Genomic DNA, 18,276 nt, shown 5'->3' with positions numbered 1-18,276 from the left:
CACAGTCACTGATCTGGTTAAGCTTCAATTAGCTTTGTCAAACTAACCCTTCATGTACTGTTTGACACATTATTTATTTTTGTTTTGCAAAAGAAATAGTTCAAACTCCTGATTATTATGATTTCTGCAGCAATATCACCAAGACAAAGCACAGAAAAAAATAAAATAAAAGTACATTAACACAGTTTAACAGAGGGCTCTGTCACCTTTTCCATCATTTATGTATTGGGACGAAACTGGATTGACATCGCATTTATTTTCATTTCCACTCGGAGACAGCTGGTCGTAGTGACTCTCACTCCCCGCAGGCAAAGACGATAAGTCACGGCTTTGAAACTGGGTCAATAAGTCTGGTTTCGTAACTCCGGTAAACAAACACAAATGGTTGCTTGTGGAGAAGTGAGAGCCGCGGCCAATTTCCTCCGGGATGCTTAATAGCGTGATCTTTCATCATCGCTCCATTTTTTCTGTTAATAACTTCAAAACATCCCACAAATGTGACAGAGGTTCTCGGCATGATTGATGAATGGGTGTCGCACTGGAGTTATTGATTGATGAGTGAGCGATGCCCTTTAGGAAAGAGGAGGCATAATCCTGTAGTTAGAGGTTTCTCTATGCTTTGTATATTCTATGTACTCTATATTGCTCTTACTTCTTTTTCTTCATATTTCCTTTCATGCTTCTGTTTTGTGTTTTCCTTTTATTCTTTCTTTGTTTCTAGTCATCTTCATCATTTATAGATCACCTCTTTAAAACACCTCTTTTTTTATAACATGGTTTGACAGAGAACACGTGTCTTCATGATCATTATGTTTCCCTTTTGTTCTGATCATTACTCTTATGTTCTTTATTTCCATCTTTTGGTTCCTATCTTGACGTGAAAGTACTATTCATGTTGAAACTACTTCCATTTCACTTCTTATATATATATATATTTATTTATTTTTTATTATTAAAATAAACCGAGTCTTTTTTTAGTTTTTCAACATTTTGTGTTTACTGCCTACAGTAGCCATTTTTAGTTTTTCGCTCTTTCCATCCAATGGGGTAGAGCGGCATTAAGGAACCTCATTTCCTTCAAATGACCCTAATTATATGGTCAGGGAATGTGAGGTAATTAGCACTCAGGATTCGAAGTTTGGTCCTTAAGTCCAGTAAAATGGGGTCAGTTGAGTGTGTCACTTGCTCCTAAAGGCAAAACAGGACAAATCTTTATCATTCCATTTACTGTTGTCCGTCTATAATATGCAACATTACGGTGTTGCCTCTTCCTGACTCAGTAAAACCGACGATGGCGCTATTGTGTGAGGTCTATCTGGCTTTAATGATTCCTTAACTTGTCTGCCTGATCACAAACAGAAAGAGTCGCTGTGGTGATTGATCTGTGTGCGCTTTGGAGTTTTGTGGCTGTCACTTTGTATGAACAACAGAGTCAAGTGCAAAGACAGAGTGATGAGAGAGCACAATTTTGTTTCACTCCGATGACTTTCAGCATATTTGTACTTGAAGAAGGCTCCACGTGTACTGAAGCTGTCAGAGCTGATCAATATGCGATCTATGAAACTTCTAGGATGCTCAGTGTCCCCCTTTCTTTGTGTTATTGTTTCATGAATGATGCTTTAATAAATCTGCATATGAATCTGTTCTTACGTAAGACCTATTAAAGCATGGACTATTTCCTTTTTGTTAAATTTTGACTTATCAACACTAATATTAGTCCCACAAAGCCAACTATGGGGTTAGCATGTCTGGTATTACAACATACCTATTTGACCAATAAGATCCAAGCAGTTTGGTTGAGGTTATGTCACAAAGCAGACACTTTACTTCAAAACGTTTGGAAGATGACCTATCGTTTGATCCTTCTTTTATCCTTTAAACATTTATAGCAGCTGTGTTGAGGCAGCTGATTCAATGAAATGACATTCATGATCTGTCAAGTGTTTTTGTTGTCTAAATGTTGTCTAAATGGATTTGATGTGTGTGTGTGTGTGTGTGTGTGTGTGTGTGTGTGTGTGTGTGTGTGTGTGTGTGTGTGTGTGTGTGTGTGTGTGTGTGTGTGTGTGTGTGTGTGTGTGTGTGTGTGTGTGTGTGTGTGGAGGAGGTGAAACATTCATTATTACAATCACCAGACAACCTGTTTTTTGTGGAGTTTGCATAATCTGCCTGGGCAAGTTTGGTTTCTCCTTCCACAATCCCAAAAAATGTCACAAGTTGATAAGTGGAGTAAAGAGTGGCTAGATGGATGGATTAGTCATTTTTGTGCAATTGGCCCAATAATCATCAATATGAATCATATGAATCTTGAGCGAGCTGATGCAACACCAGCACCACCAAAAGGAAAAGCAATATTCCTGTACATCCAACAATCAAATAATAATAAAGATCATTAATCTTTGAGATTTATAGGTAAAATCCTTATCATTCATCATTTTTAACATTTTGACATGCAAGTTGACCAAGACTGATAATTTGAATAATTCCTGAATCAATTTGCACTTATAGTAGATGAAAGAACTTCATGAGGTGTAACATATTTCCAGGTTTTAATCATGAATTTGAAGGTTTGATCTCTTGGTCGAATCAAAAAACAAACACAAGGATAACATGACAACGAAAGCTAAGCTGCCATTTTGAAGCAGAGTGACATCCTCGTTTGCGACACAGAGAAGAGCGCTGTTCTCCTGTAAATCTTTATTGAGCAGACACAGAAGGAGAGATTAAAAGAGGGAGCTGCATTGATCTCTTCCAACCGCTGAGCTCAGTCCCACGAGGGAGCAGAAAACTTCATGGTGGGGCTTTTGCAAGGACGTATAGGTTTTCGACGAAAAGCATCTGCCTTAGAATCTGAAAAAAAAACACAAAAAAAAAAACTACACATTAGAGATGTGTAATCAGCAACATCTCTAAAGCTTATTTACTCCCCCAGTTCCATGAAGAAGGTGTGTGATGTGAGTTTGCTGCTGTGGCGTTTCTGTGCCCAATTACCAAATGTTCCATAATTGGCTCTAATGAATCAGATTAGTTGTACTAATTATCTTGTTTGGGCTGTTTAAACATCAGTCACAGAGGGAGTAGCCATGCAAATTGAGTCGAATTAGTCAAAACATGTCTGTCCTTGCAGACATGCATACAGTTTTAAAATAAAAGTTGACGTCTCGTGGTGGGAACTTGTTCTCATCCTGACGCTATCAAGATCCATTTGATCTGCTGCTCAGCAGCAGGACTCTGCATCAACATGTTACTACGTCAATGAAGCTGTCAGCTGTCGTCCTGCTGATTCTGCATGTGTGAACGGGAGCTCCTGCACACACATGCAACAGCCACCGCCACCGTCCAGGGGTCAGGATATCTCAGGTCAAACATGTTGTTCTGCTCCATCAGCAAATCCCAAATCACAGCCCGAATATCCATTTCCCTCCCTCCCACCTCTGAGCCATCACACAGTAGGGGGAGCATGGAAGGAAGTGCTGGAGGTAAAATCCATCACTCCTAAGACAGATTCTCTGCAAACGACTGCAAATCTGACCTCCTGTCAGGGTTGAGAGGTAGTTCTGGGGTCAGCAGAGAGTCTGACAGGACTCCTGACAGGACTCCAGCCGCAATAAATGACAAAAATCTGTTTAGGCCATCAATAGTGGTGGAGCTATGTATGAGAGCAGTGCATTTTCAACCAGTGTGAAATTCTAAGTGATGACTGAGGACATGTTTCCTTTGTGAGGGTGAAATAATGCCATGACTAAAAAATATTGGCAGCAGATACAAGTTCCCAGAATGGTCTGCTTAACATCGCCGAGCTCCTTTACACTGAGAGGAGCCTGCTTCACCCATTTTGTAGGTCTATCAAGCATTGTCAACTAGAAGGAGGTTGCAGGGTCAGTCCTGGGCCTAATGGGAGAGTAGCCTGATTGATGTGTTTATGTGGCTTTCTGTCTCCCTCTGTGTATTTTGAAATGCACTGGTTAACTGTCCAGGGTGCAGACTGGGATTCATTTACCCGTAAAGTCTCTGTAAATTGAACTTCAAGCAAAAATTTCAATTGAATCCAACTAGTCTAATCCTTTTTGTGTTTTTTTTAGATTTATATTCAGAGGGACCCAGTATAGAGGCTACAACTCGTAACCAAGTGAATAGCACTCAATGTCCTCTTTCAAATGCATCAGAGATCATCCAGTGTAGCCCTCTCCAGAGCCATTGTTTGCTAAGTGGATATGAAAAGCTTTATACAACAAAAAGAACAAACTTTTTCCCCGCAACTAAAGAGTACATTGTTTTATCTCTGCTAAGATGATTTAAAATTATTTTTTTTAAATCCAGCAAAATGCACACTAGTCATTAAAGGTCAACTTTACCCAGATTGATTTTGCTGTAAAGCTGGGCTTTTTTGTTAAGTAATGCATCAAATCCATTCAGGCTATGCTGAAGCTGTGCTACTATTCTAACCCAACAAACTAATTGAATTCAAATTATAAGGGTTGCGATCCACATCTGGAGTAAAGTTTTCAAAAATTCACATTTATGGAAGTCAGAAAAATACAGCGGTTAGACTTTATAGAGAAGACTCGGTGCATTATGTCTGCCTGTCAGTGACGTGCGATTCACTCCCAAACTTCCTAGAGCGCTTCTCGACTGAAGCGAAGATTTCTGTCTCTCATCTCGTCCTTGTAACTGCAGTCATTAACGCCGTACCGCTGCTGTCCTTTCCCACCAGTGTTTGCATATCGCCGAGCAAATTAACTGTCAGAAATGCATCGTCTACACACTCTTTATTGAATCTCACCGGCAAATTGGTTGTTTGGAATCCTCGGAGGTGGTATCAGCACCGGGGAGCCCAGCAGAAGCTCAGCCCCGCTGGGCTGGACAGAAAGTGGATTAATGGCGGAAGAGAAAGGAGTTGTACAGATGTACTTTACTTATCATTACTGGACATGCATGACCTTTAATTACTGATAGAAACATCTATTTTAAAGGTAAACTGTACTGTGAAAAGTTTTGTTTTATTCATCCAATGTGATTTTGAATCATAACAAAGAAAGTTAAAAGTTATCATCGACCAAAAGTTAATGTTACTAACCTAACTGCTGTTAACAGAACTAGAACGACATCCAACGAGAAATGTAACATGAGGCTTTTCTACAGAAGGTTTTCCTCTTAGCATTACTAAAACACACTACAAAATACAAAAAGTTTGATTGGTTCCATGACATCGTAGAGAGAGATTTCCCCACTTTCGGACCCCGTTTACACAACGAGGTTTCAAGTGGAAACACATCGTGTTTATGTTTTTGTTTCAGAAAAGTTTCACACTTCACAACGATTTGAAAACAATTTCCATTTACACGGAAATGGCAGAAACATCGAGTTTTCATCGAAGGCAACTTGTTGGGGCTGTTTGTTGTGTGATGAAACCACACACACTCGCAGAGAACAATACGCTTTAAACATCAACAATTGCGAGTACGCAGACATTTATATGGACAGATTCACATCTGCAACGTTGGATTGCTATTCAAAAGAACTCTTCACTATGGCTGTGGTGCACATGCGTATCATCTTGATTTCAGAAAAAGCTATGTTTTCCCCTGACCCAACTTCATGAAAAGGTTATTTGATTTCCGAGAAGCAAATGTCGTTGGAAGGAGACTCACCTGCCATCGGATTGTATTTCTTGACAATGCAATGAAGCATAGCACTCATCGTTCATAAACCTCTTCATTAGACTGACCACAGTTGACCTTTATGTGTCAGTTAACATTTTTAAACACAGTTTAGTGTGAGGATATTGTTCTTGTGTATGTTGATGAGTTTTGCATCATACTGTGTTACTGTTGGATTTTTCGATGCCAGTGCTCTGTTTTGTGGAAGTAACCATTATCAGAAATGCTTCATAAGCTCCTTCAAGTTATGAATCATTTTTCAACCGAGGGTTTTAAATATCATCAGGCCTGATATATAGACAATCCTACAAACCTCGTGCTGCGGTCTTCCAAACGATCATTCCTCTTGTTTACAGACAGAAACCAGATTGAAAAGAAACATACTACATTCTTTGTGGTATATCCCCATGGTCATGGTGGCTCTCTCACTCTCACAACCCCTGATTGCCAATCACAACATAGATTGGATTCCATGCTTCATTTATTTATCCAGCAGGTAGGTAATGGAGTGTTACAGTCGTAGTATCCAACAGTATTACAGTCTCGCACTTGATACCAGTCAGAGTAATGGTGATGATGATGATAAGTGGAGGTTGCCTCAGGATACGTTTGAGTTCACCACTAGCTGGCTGGGAACTGCTGGATATTTTATGCAGTAATGTTTTTACTCAATATATGGTGGATGTTTGTTAGATTTTTGTCATTCTTTCAACATGAAATGTTTTATAGAGAAAACGATGAGAATCACAATGCTTCTCATGTGGGTACTTCCTCTTTGGCTCTATAGTCACTGCACTGGAGTGGAACATGAAGGCACTCCGGGTGTAAACATGAGCATAGGCTTGAATGACTTGAAATCACTATCAATGCAGTGGCACAACCGTAAGTCAAAAAAATCTGCACTCAATGTGACTCTCGCCATTGCCTTGTTTCCACCACGCAGTATGGCATGGCCTGGTATGGTAAGGAAAAGTGTACCCAGACCCAAATCTGTTACAATATAGGCGGGGTTGTGAACGTCGTGTAACAATGCAAAGTTCAAGCAAAACCATGAGTCCCTCATTCTCTGACATGGCTTAGAAAATAGTCTCATCAGTATCAGTATCTGTTGGCTCATATCGCATTGACATTGATCAGGGTCGCTCTCTCCAGGATTATTTCTGTCCTCTGGATAACTTTAAGGCAACATGTCCTGACTTACTACAGAGGACATGAAGTCTGACATAGTGGGTGATGTACTGAAATGCATGCAATTACTGAAGATGTCAATCAAGCAGTTTCTACTATCTCTTGACTATCATTTCCTTCAGGTGAATTATGCAAAACTCACTGGGCTGTTTTGCTGTGAAATATTGATGCTGTTATGGTTGTGCAGCACTTCAGAATCTCTCCAGATATGTCAACACAGCCTAATGGCAACACAACAGCCATAAATGTTTCAAGACTCCGATTCACAGAGGAAAGGATGGAGAGTTATGAAAGAAGGCTAAAGTGCAGAGTAAGCTGGGGCTTTTATGAGGTCCAGTCTTTTGTGAGATTTTGGTAGACATGTTGGGGAATGTCAACACACTGAAGTAAATGCAAACTTTTCCATGAATCTTCCCCTCTCAAATGAGTTGCACTTTGACTAAAAAAAACAGGTTGAATACAACCTTTTTCACAGAGCTGGTGGTGGAGAATATTGGACACGCTGCTCTGGTTAAATGTTGATTAGCCTCATGGCTGCGCGGTTCTGGCGCTGGTTAGGTTTATTCAGGGTGGTTCGGCATCATATATCATAGCAGGGTGGTAAACTTCAGACTGCGCAATGCGCAGCCACAGCGCGCTCCACTGTAAGGGGAAATTTAAATGGCCATTTGTATGTGTGCATCCAATTAATTATAGCTCCCGGAAGGCCTAAATATAGAGGTTTGTATAAAAGAAAAAGGAGGCTGAGTGGCTCAGTGGGATTTTCTAAAATACTAAATCAGGCTGTGTGAAACTGAATATTTAGGTTGGCAGGCTGTTTGAAAGAAAATAAAATCATACATTACAATATGTATACCTGAGAGTCTTTTCTCAGGACAAATATTATTCTGATTACCGGTACATGTTACATTTGCTTTTCCTAACGTCATCTGTACCACTTAAGCAGATAATGTGAATATTGTTAGAACTTGCTGAACAGGATCACTGATATTGTTTTTCCTGCAGTTCTGGAAAGCATGACTCAATATTTATCTTTTCTGTGGATATTCCCTTCCTTTAAAAAGGTTCTGTGATGGATTGAACCTGTATTCTGGTGTAGTGTTTTGCACTTTTGACACATATCATGTACTGTATGCCCCATGGTCGAGTCGAGGCTGGGGCATGAATTTTCTCCAGGTAATGTGGATAAATCATACACTTCAAACACGTATTGAGTCTTACTTTATTACTAAGAATTGTAAATGTGAGTGTGTGTAATGGACTTGTGTGCCCTTCCCATCATCGGTTGGATAAAGCTAGATAGAAGTTGGATGTGATGAATCAGTGATTATCCTACATTCTCGCTGAAGGACGCTGATGTTTTGTGCCATTGTGCGCTTTCAAGAAGTGGCTACAGGTACATACATTCAAGTGTGCTTCACATCGTCCCATTAACTGCCTGCGTTGGAGAGCTCGAGACAATATTACTGTTATAATGACTCAGACAGGCCTCTAATCTGATCGTAAGCACATTAACTCTGGAGAAAACTCTATTTGCATATCTATTTCAGTTTTACAAGAGAAAGGTCTTTAATTAGTGGAAGCAACATCTTATGTGATGTAAAATTGTAAAATTTGCTTCCAGACTTTTTTTTTTTTTTTTTGTCTTCCACTGTGATTATGTTACAGACAAATATTCAGAAACAAGCTCAGCTAATTTCAGTAGAATAACATTAACTACTTGAGGGTAATTCAGGCTATGATTAAAATACAGAGAAAGTTTAGTACCTTGTATCTGTGGTTGTTGTTGTTGTTACAATACTACTCTACACCAAATTAGACAACAAGGTTCCTAACACAGACCCATTGTCTGTGTTATACTTCAAATTGTGCAGTTCTGGATCAAAATGCTGATCTCTGAATGAGTTCATTTCTTGCTGTGTTTTTTTACGTCATTTCCAGCTTATGAATAATTATTAATCCTCCAGTATTTTACTCCATAAGGAAGACTTGAACCTTTCTACTAATGTTTTTTTTTTTTTTTTTTAACTTTAACCTGCATAACATTACAAAGCAATGGAAAAACCCTCTATATACTCATCTTGATTGTATCCCGCTGTGTTGCTTTTCTTGTAATTCTCTGTTAGGTTGAATGTGTCACAAGGAGTACTTTTGTGAGTTGCTGTTGTATTCCAGTCCCATTCCGAGAGAGATGTAGCACTCTCTTGTGGTGACTGTAAGACACATCTTTCAATCACACTGCCCGCAAACACAAGTCTCTACACAGTGGCATTCCCTCATATGTTTCCTTGTCTTTATTATCAGCAACATGTTATCCTCACTGCTGTTTCCACTGAACTATTTCTTCCTCTGTGTGTCTGTAGGTTTCTGATCGTTCTGGGCTGTTTGATTTTGGCCATATTGACCACATTCAAGGAGCATGAGAAGTTGTCTGCACACTGGCTGGTCATACTGGTGAGATGATGGAGAGTTATTTCATTTTTCTTGGCCTACTGTTTCTGCAAGAGAAGCTTTTGACAAAGGGGACAAACAATGAATTCTATATAAAAGCAATGACTCAATAGCTATACACACAGCAATAGTCCTACATTCTAGTTTTTCTTTAAGTTTAACATTATTAGTTGAGAAAAAGTGTTGAGAATTAATCATTTCACAAAAGAAAAGGATTAAAAAAAATTTTTTTATTGTGCTTCACTCTAAACACTTTGTTTTGAAACTTCTTAAGCACATATTTAGGTTAGTTTTTACCTTGCAACATGCACTTATTCAGAGACAGGTATTGGAAGTACAACTTCATATCAGTCTATTGAATAAAGAACACATGCACACAAGATGATTGAGGGAAATGCAAGAACTTAATGATAAAATGCAAGAACTTGAACACTTGAATAACTTGAACCTGTTTCCATTGCAGGAAACCTTTGCCATCTTCATCTTTGGAGCAGAGTTTGCATTGAGGATTTGGGCAGCAGGTTGCTGCTGTCGCTACAAAGGATGGAGAGGGAGGCTGAAGTTTGCTCGCAAGCCTTTGTGTATTTTAGGTAATGAGGTGGACCTGTTAAAATTTATGAGCATTTGTTGTAAAATGAATGACACTCTGTGCAGGTCCCGACCTATAAATGTGTTGTTCGAGGGGAAGGACTATGCAAATATAAACAGGAAAGGTATCAAACAGTGGATGCTGGGTAAATTATGACCTCTGTTGACCCCATGCTGTAAATAAAATAGCAATTACAATAACAGCAGGAACCGTTTCAAAGAAACACTGTAGGTGAAATGGTGATACACACATGATTTGTAATGTTGTTTACTTTCTGCTGATGCAGGTGTACACAATGTCCACTGAGGAACAATTAATATAATTATATGTCACTGCAGCAAAAGCAAAGGCAACACAAACAAAACCGTAAATGCAAGGTTGGAAGTAGCAAATAAAAAATTACACATTCTGTTTTTAGATTATTTTGAAGTGTCTTGTTCAAGTGCACAAATCTAAGTGACCGTAGATTTATTGAATCGAAAGACATGACTCAGTACTCCCACAAAAGCCTTTTGCTCTGTATTTATGTTGGAAATAAGTTGATTATTTTTATTTTTATATGTAGATTGATTGTAGTTTGGTTGTGATATCCTGTTATTTGTCTGAAGAAATTACTTTAAACTAAAAACAATTCAAATTTGGAAATCTAATTCTAAGTATAAACCAAATTGTAAATCAATACAAATAGGTTTATTTCAATAGCGTCATTCATACACAAAGTATTTTTGCAGTGCCTTTTACAAAGCATGCATTAATGCAATGGAAATATAACAAAGAGAAACCTCAAAACTAAGTAAATTACACAGTGAGTAGGAAAAACAGAAGAACACATAATATGAAACTTTATCACGATATTAGAAGTAAAACCTATTATTTATTGTAAATAACAATGTTTAAAGGTTTGGGGTCTGAATGTTTCATATCTGTTTGTAAATCTCATATGTATTTAAACCCCATATCTAATCTCATACCTTATAGACAGGCAGTAAGATTTTGTGGTCAATTATTTGACATATATGGATTGCAGTGCTGGAGTACATCTGACCGAAGTTCTTCATACTTTTGCTTCACTATTTTTTACTCATAATGCTTTTCTTAAAATTGAGAACAATGTAAGCAATATATAAACATTTGCACTTAACTAAAGTTTTTACTCTTTCCACCCAGCAGAAATTATTATGAAGATGTGTCAGCAAAGTGTAACTCATTTCAAAACACGCATCACATGATGTTATAACTCTGTGAAGCATTTCAGATGACAGCTCTTGATGAATTACAACCAAATCTTTTTTATAACAGCATGTCATCAATGTCTCTCTGTTCAGCTCTTGTTAGGAAACACAGGTTTTCTAAATCCATTCATCACCCCACAAAGAAGACTCAATCAGCACGTCGGGTCAGACTCGCTAAAGATCTGCTGAAAGCCTTTTCACACTGAATCTTATATTTAAATAAGTGTTTTTGTCTGCTTTCTCCGCATTAGACATCTTTGTGCTGATTGCCTCGGTGCCAGTGGTGGCAGTGCGTAACCAGGGCAATGTGTTGGCCACGTCCCTGCGCAGCCTGCGCTTTCTGCAGATCCTGCGGATGCTGCGTATGGACCGGAGAGGAGGGACCTGGAAACTGTTGGGCTCGGCCATCTACGCACACAGTAAGGTAGGGGCTGACTCACCTTTGTCTCTGGTTGCTTTACTAAGAACGATCAAGGAGCGAATTTGAAGAGAAGACACTTAAAGCAAGTGAATTTCAGCTGCACAAACATATACTTGTGAGAACGTGTACCAAAAATGTAACTTGGAGAGTGACTCCTGAGGTGAGTTAAAGAATCAGATTGGATAATGGTTTTAAAGGTGATGGGAGTAGGAGTGAGTGTATTTAAATAACTGCTTGCCTGCATTTGCTAGGAGTAGGTGATGATCAAAAGATCCAGGTGTGCTGAAGTGGGGAGCGAGCGAAAACATGCAGAAACGGTCGTGACAGCACCAGGGTTGAAGACCACTGCTTTAGGGAACAAGTGCTCAGTCACAATCTCGTCCAGTGGGAGTGACAATGGAATTCCTGTGACCTTTGCAATTATCAGTTGCCATTGTCTTAGTGACATGAAACAAGAGGAAAGGATTCGTAATATAGGCTATAGTGAAGTCTTTCAGTAAATGGGATTGTTTAAAAATAATAATTGGCACGAACTGAGCTTGCTTTTAGCTGAATTCAATTCAAGAGTAAATAGATGCAGTTCTGAAGTCTTTGCTCCCTGCATTGGATTTTCACATCACATCAGTTTTGTGCGATATTCTAAAGAATAACTAGCCGATCTTTCTGAGACAACCATAGTGGAAGGAACTGATTTTTCACACATTCCCATTCGCCAATACAGTACTCATTACATATTGGAAACAGCTTAACTGGAGTTGTACATCAGAAGATGGTAGTGTTGAGGCTGTAGATGGTGAGCTTTTAGATTTTGTCGAGTTATCTGTAGGTGCCACTTGTGTTCCTGATTCTGCTCTCGAGGGTTAGGGTTTTTTAGCTGGAGTTTTGTGGACAATCACAATTTAAGTATACCAAGTTAAATTCTTCTTATACGAATTGTAAATCCCATCAAGAAAGCTAAACCATACACATTGACTCAGAAGTGTGTTTGAGATAGAGGAAAATTGCCTTTTCTAAGTTCATATTTGATAGTGTGTAGTGAACAACTCTTCCAATAAAGAGATATCTGAGCATTATTTATACACATAATAAGACCAAAAGTATATCAAAGCTTAAGAGGCACTCCTGCCACCATGAGCACTTTAAAGCAAAGGGAAGCCCATGAAAGCAACTTTTTAGTATTGTCATTAGACAGTTCTAGTTTAGAGGTGAAAAAAAATCAAAAATGGTGGAATTGAATTGGCTTTCATTTATCCTTTAAGCTAAATATGATTGTTTATATATTAAAAAAAAAGCTTCATCAGGTGCACCGATGAATGGAATGTCTCTTTTGTCTGCAGGAGCTGATCACAGCATGGTACATTGGCTTCCTGTCTCTGATCCTGGCGTCTTTCCTGGTCTATCTGGTAGAGAAGGACGATGTGTCTATGAATGTGTCCGACAACGAGGACCCCACGGCACAGCCAAAACCACAGGACTTCGACACGTATGCCGATGCACTGTGGTGGGGCCTGGTGAGTGTCAGCTGCTCTATAGAGGCAAAAATGCTTCTTTTCTCCAAAATGTCTTTTCTGTCATAGAAATAAATAGACAAAAATAAGTCCCAGGTGAATACAGTCCTTCAGTACCTCACCTTGCTGAGAACAAATACGTATAATCTCAGGCAGATCTAGAAAGACCACACACAGAACAAGTGGAGATATTTCTGTCTACGGGCAAGTTTTATCATGTTGTTTTTAGGACAGCGAGTTCTGGAATCCTTAAAACTTTTATTCTGCTTGTTATTTAGATACCTTCCGAGTTTAAAGCAGATTTGGCTCGAGCCTTGCGGACAGATTGTGCCCGGCCAAATCATCAACCAATGGGATTTCTGCCAGAAAATAATGATCAGTTTTGAGGCACCAATGTTTTGTTGCCTTTGAGTGTTGATGGAAAAGATAACCAACATTATCCTGTTGAAAGTCAGTTGCATAAATGAAACAGATTTGTTTTTCCTTTTTTTTTGTGAAGAATAATGTTGAAGTTTGATTAAATAAACATTAGATACATATCCAGCTGCTTGCAGTGTCTAATGTTTTAATGATTTTGTTCTGCAGCACTGAAGCTATTATGTTCCAGCAGTTCGGCCTCATTAAGGCAAACGCCCTTCAACCAAAAGGCCGAAAGTTCAAGCTCTATGACAGAGAACATCTGCCCTCCCGAGGTGTCCTTCAGTAAGATGCGTAGCTTTCACTGGTTCCTTTTTGTAGGAGACTTTCTGACCCTGAAGCATAGAATTGCCCTTCAGCTGATGTCCCACAGATCAAAACTGGCAGTATAATAGTCCCCATTGCAACATGTTGCTGAACCAAGGACACTGAGATTGTTGAGAGGAATTACAAGGACTGAATTTAAAATAGAAGATATTTTCTTTCTTTTGTTATTTTGCAGATCACGCTGACTACCATTGGCTATGGGGACAAAACCCCAAAGACCTGGGCTGGGAGACTGTTAGCCGGCACTTTTGCGTTGATCGGAGTGTCCTTCTTCGCTTTGCCTGCAGTGAGTATACTCTTAAGTGCACACAGTGTCTCGGGCAAAATTAACTAATTGGCTGACAAGACTGAAGCCAATGCTTCTAATGGTCATCTTTTCATTTTCTGCCAAAAAACTTTTTCATTTGTATTGCTTTTGTCAGTTGTCATTAGCCCATGTATTAAGGCACAACTATACCTCTTTGTCTTCTCAGCCAATTATTAACCATATAATGACCAAGCCATCAATAACAAATATGAGCAAATGACAGTACCGGTCATGGTTTTATGAGAACTTTGTTGTTATGATGATCATAAAATCTTTAACAGTTACGCTTTATTTATGAAGCTACCAAAATTATTTGTTTAGGTTTTAGAGTTGTTACCATTTATAATGCCTTTCCAGCCGTGTCTCCACCACTTTGATATGTTCCGAGATGAATGGAGCGAAACATTGGTGAAAGTTGGTTTACTATTTCAATTAGGCATCCAGGAAAGAGTGGAGTGCTGCCAGATAAGTCCAGCTGTTGGCAGGAAAGACTGTAGCAGAGGTGGAAGGGTTAGTTATTCAACCCACATGCCAATAAATTAGAGATGCCATGGGCTTCATACATCAACTACAAGTAGAATAAGAGGAAAATAGAGAGGAAGGATAGAAGATGGACTTTGTTCGGAAAAAACAGCAAAAACAAAAGACCAAAACTTTGAGGAAACAAGACTGATTGGTTCAAAGTGACCCACACCAGAGGTTGTAAATTCACCAGGTAAAGGAAAAATCATACTCTGTGTTGGCATCTCAGCCCATAGGATGAGTATCCCAACAATCCACCTCGCAGGAAATTCATGAGAGAAGCACAAGAAAATGTATTTCTGAAATCCAAAATCAAGTGGCCAAAAGCCAACGAGAGGATCCATGAACAAGCTACGATGAGATCGTATCTACCATTTGTCAGAGCAGCCTGAGATGCAAAGTAACGTACAAGAGGAACATCCTCTGCGACAAGGAAGGAAGTCAGAAATTTGAAGAGAGTCCGTGCAGCACACTTCCAATGGGAGCTTGGGGTTGTGAAGGAGCGTGGAAGAAAGCCAAGGAAGATCATAAAAACAGCCTGAAGAACCTTGTGGACCAGTTCAAAAAAAGAGTTACAGACTCGAGATAAGTCGTACAGCCCAAGAAATCCAGTCGTTAATGAGGTTAAGAGAGAGCGTTTGCCAGATTCTTCTGGGATCCCTTCAGAAGAGTAGACCACTGAAACTCAAAGGCAGCATCAGATGCCCTCCCTGATGTCTCTCCACCACAGAACTGTTTGGGAGAAACACTCTCATGCTTCTACTGAAATCCATCAGGCTAGGGTACAAACAAGAGAAAGTGAGGCCAAAGGAAGAAGCTGTGGAGGCAAACCAAGCAATCTTTCATTTTGGTGCAAACAAAGATCTTTGAACTATTTGTTCAATGCACCCCACAGTCAGTCACATCTTCAGGAGGACACTCCTGTGCTAATTTCTCTGATGATGTAACATTACTTGTGTCCATAAAACTAAGGAATATACTGCATGTCCTCCATTCCACACTTCCTGACACTAACTTTTTCATCAAGAAAAAGAATTACAATTTTTTGACCACTACACAGGCGACAAAGATTAAATATGTACAAATAATTTAATAATAATGTATTTACTGCTTCTAAATGACAAAATACATTTGATAAATGTCTAAAAAGTTTAATTCTAGCATATATTTAGTCACATCCAGAACCAGTGATAGTTATACCTGAATGTTGTTTGGGTCTGCAGGGTATCCTGGGTTCAGGGTTGGCTCTGAAGGTCCAGGAACAGCACAGACAGAAGCACTTTGAGAAGCGCAGACATCCTGCGGCTGGGCTCATCCAGGTGAGAGGCCTCTCTACAGAAGTACTGCTTTCCACAATTCACCTCTACAAGTGATAGAAGATACCCTTTATTACTCCCTGCAAGGGGACATTTGTAGTTTTGCAGCAGCACAAAGCCACACAGCAAGATATGGTAAAGGTAGGGGAAGAAACTGAGAAACTTCAATACAACTGCAATCACAGCATCGTGTCTATGATGGGGACGTGTGAAAATGTGAGTGTACAGTAAAGAGAAAGTCTACTGATTTTTTGTGGATCTGTGACCATAGTCATTCACACACCTTCAATGAAGCACTTTTAGAAAGAGCATTTTTTTTCTGTTAGAGTCCCACAAGGAGTCAGAATCATTGTCTTCTTCTCACCCACTTCTTCCACTGTCTCCCGACGTCAACAGAGGACAGCTGCTCTTTCTGATGTCGGTATAACTGTATATCGATAAAAAAAAACATTATCGGTTGTTCTGTCCCCTTTCCTCTAGTCTGCCTGGCGATATTATTCTACCAATCCAATCAGGGACGACCTTATTGCCACATGGAGATTTTATGAAACTATCATCTCTCTTCCCTGTTTCAGGCAAGTTATGCAATCCTGTACAAACCTAATACAGATTAATTAATGTGTTTTATAGTACTTAGTTGTTTTGTTTTTTTTACAAAGATTAAGGCTGTGTCATAGAACACATTATTGACATGCTTTATTTACATGTGTTTACTACTATAGTTTTTTAATCTATTTTGAATGTTTAGCCTTCATTAAGTTACATGTAAAGAAAAGAAATATGACTATTGAATTTTTTTGTCTCTCCCCATCCAAAGAAAGGAGACCTTGGAGGTAATGGCAAGGTAAGACACTTCTGTGTGATACCCTGCTGAGATGCTGCAAATCACTAATAATCGTGTCTACAGTAATGACTTTTTTATGATTTAATGAAGCTTGCATGCTACAGACTAATGAACATTTCCTAGAATATCCCACCCATCCCCCTTTTTTTAAATAGCTTCCGACATTATATTGCCATTCAAATGAATCACTGGGTTAGTGGCTGTGGGAAATTTGTGGATTGTGATTCAGAACGCCCACTCGCCTCACCACCTACTTTAACAACGTTTAAGCCAAGGGATTTTTTTTTTTTTTTTTTGAAGCCTATTAGTGAGTCCATTAGTTATATTTCAATTATGTATGACAGTTTATATTCCTTAATTAGAGCCTGAGAAGAGAAGAGGTCTTTGGGTTTGAGGATTTTTTTTTTCCATCCATCACATTGAGCCATACTAATTGAGCTGCTACATCAAAACATGTCGAGAAAATCTTACCCCGGATGTTTGATTTGAGAGACATTTATCTCATCTTCACAAGCTGCTGTAATCATTTCATCAGTCTATTGTGGTAATCAGCACATTGTCATGTTTGATGTGCACTCACCGCCGTGTAGGTGCGTGATTGTACGTCTGCTTTTGTGTTTCAGACATTTTACACAATTAACAGATGTTCTCCTCCACTGATTGGTCATCACAATTTGTTCTCGCACTGAGAGAATTCAGAATGTATTCAGGAACTGAAGAGTGAAAAATGAAGCTAATGTTGAACAGATCTGATGTGTTTTCTCTTTTAGACAAATAGATTTCTTTTTATGCATTATTTCAGAGTACTCAGTTTTGATATCTTGTCAGGTTACAAATAATGTGCAAAAGAGGATTTTGTCCAAAAATATGCTATTCTTGTTGCGTGAAAACAAGAGCCTTGGTCTGTGTATAAATAAGCAAATAGATATATTGGTGATCAAGAGCTCACTTTTTAAAATTCAGTCAAAATTGTAGCCATTCTGAAAGTTTCCCTACAATGTTTTCAAAATGTTGTGCATGGCTTTACGACTTTCAGTGGAAATCCTTTCTGTTGGCATAACTTAGATATGTGCTTAATCTCATTAGGATGAAATAACCCATGAGCTTATATTTTAATAGATAATCCAAAGCAGTAGGGCAGGAGTGACCACAGTGTAAATGATGTTCAGCCCACAGGCCATACATTTGACTGCCATGGCATAAAACGTGCCTCCAACTGGTAATGTACGCATTAATATCGACACACTATGTGTGTACCACAGGTTCCAGGGTTTACTATACCATCATGCAAGTTAATGACTCACACCATACCGTACGCATGAAATGAGCCATGACAAACGCTTTTGACGACACCTCGCAAACAAATCGAAAGCACCAATCATCCTGAGTTAAAGGCCGATCATCGTTTTTCAGTGGTGCACTGCATTCAAATGCACTGGGTGCTTGCTGTTGTCACCGGCAATAGTTCTGTTCAGTTCTGTGCAATTAATTTGTGTT

General features: G+C 39.1%; 1 protein-coding gene across 1 annotated transcript in view; it reads left to right on the top strand.

Moving 5' to 3' along the window:
- Positions 1-18,276, top strand: part of kcnq3 (potassium voltage-gated channel, KQT-like subfamily, member 3) — a gene marked incomplete at both ends in the record, with an annotated part of 87,274 nt that overhangs the window by 61,569 nt on the left and 7,429 nt on the right. The window contains 8 exons of the mRNA XM_080502866.1: positions 9,209-9,299; positions 9,760-9,886; positions 11,369-11,541; positions 12,876-13,049; positions 13,966-14,076; positions 15,843-15,938; positions 16,416-16,514; positions 16,757-16,779. Of these exons, the coding sequence (XP_080358992.1) occupies positions 9,209-9,299; positions 9,760-9,886; positions 11,369-11,541; positions 12,876-13,049; positions 13,966-14,076; positions 15,843-15,938; positions 16,416-16,514; positions 16,757-16,779 (894 nt within the window). The remainder of the gene's footprint in view (positions 1-9,208; positions 9,300-9,759; positions 9,887-11,368; positions 11,542-12,875; positions 13,050-13,965; positions 14,077-15,842; positions 15,939-16,415; positions 16,515-16,756; positions 16,780-18,276) is intronic.

This window comes from Blennius ocellaris, assembly GCF_963422515.1.
Source record: "Blennius ocellaris genome assembly, chromosome: 10".
Lineage (NCBI taxonomy): Eukaryota > Metazoa > Chordata > Actinopteri > Blenniiformes > Blenniidae > Blennius > Blennius ocellaris.
This window is presented reverse-complemented; position numbering and strand designations above follow the sequence as displayed.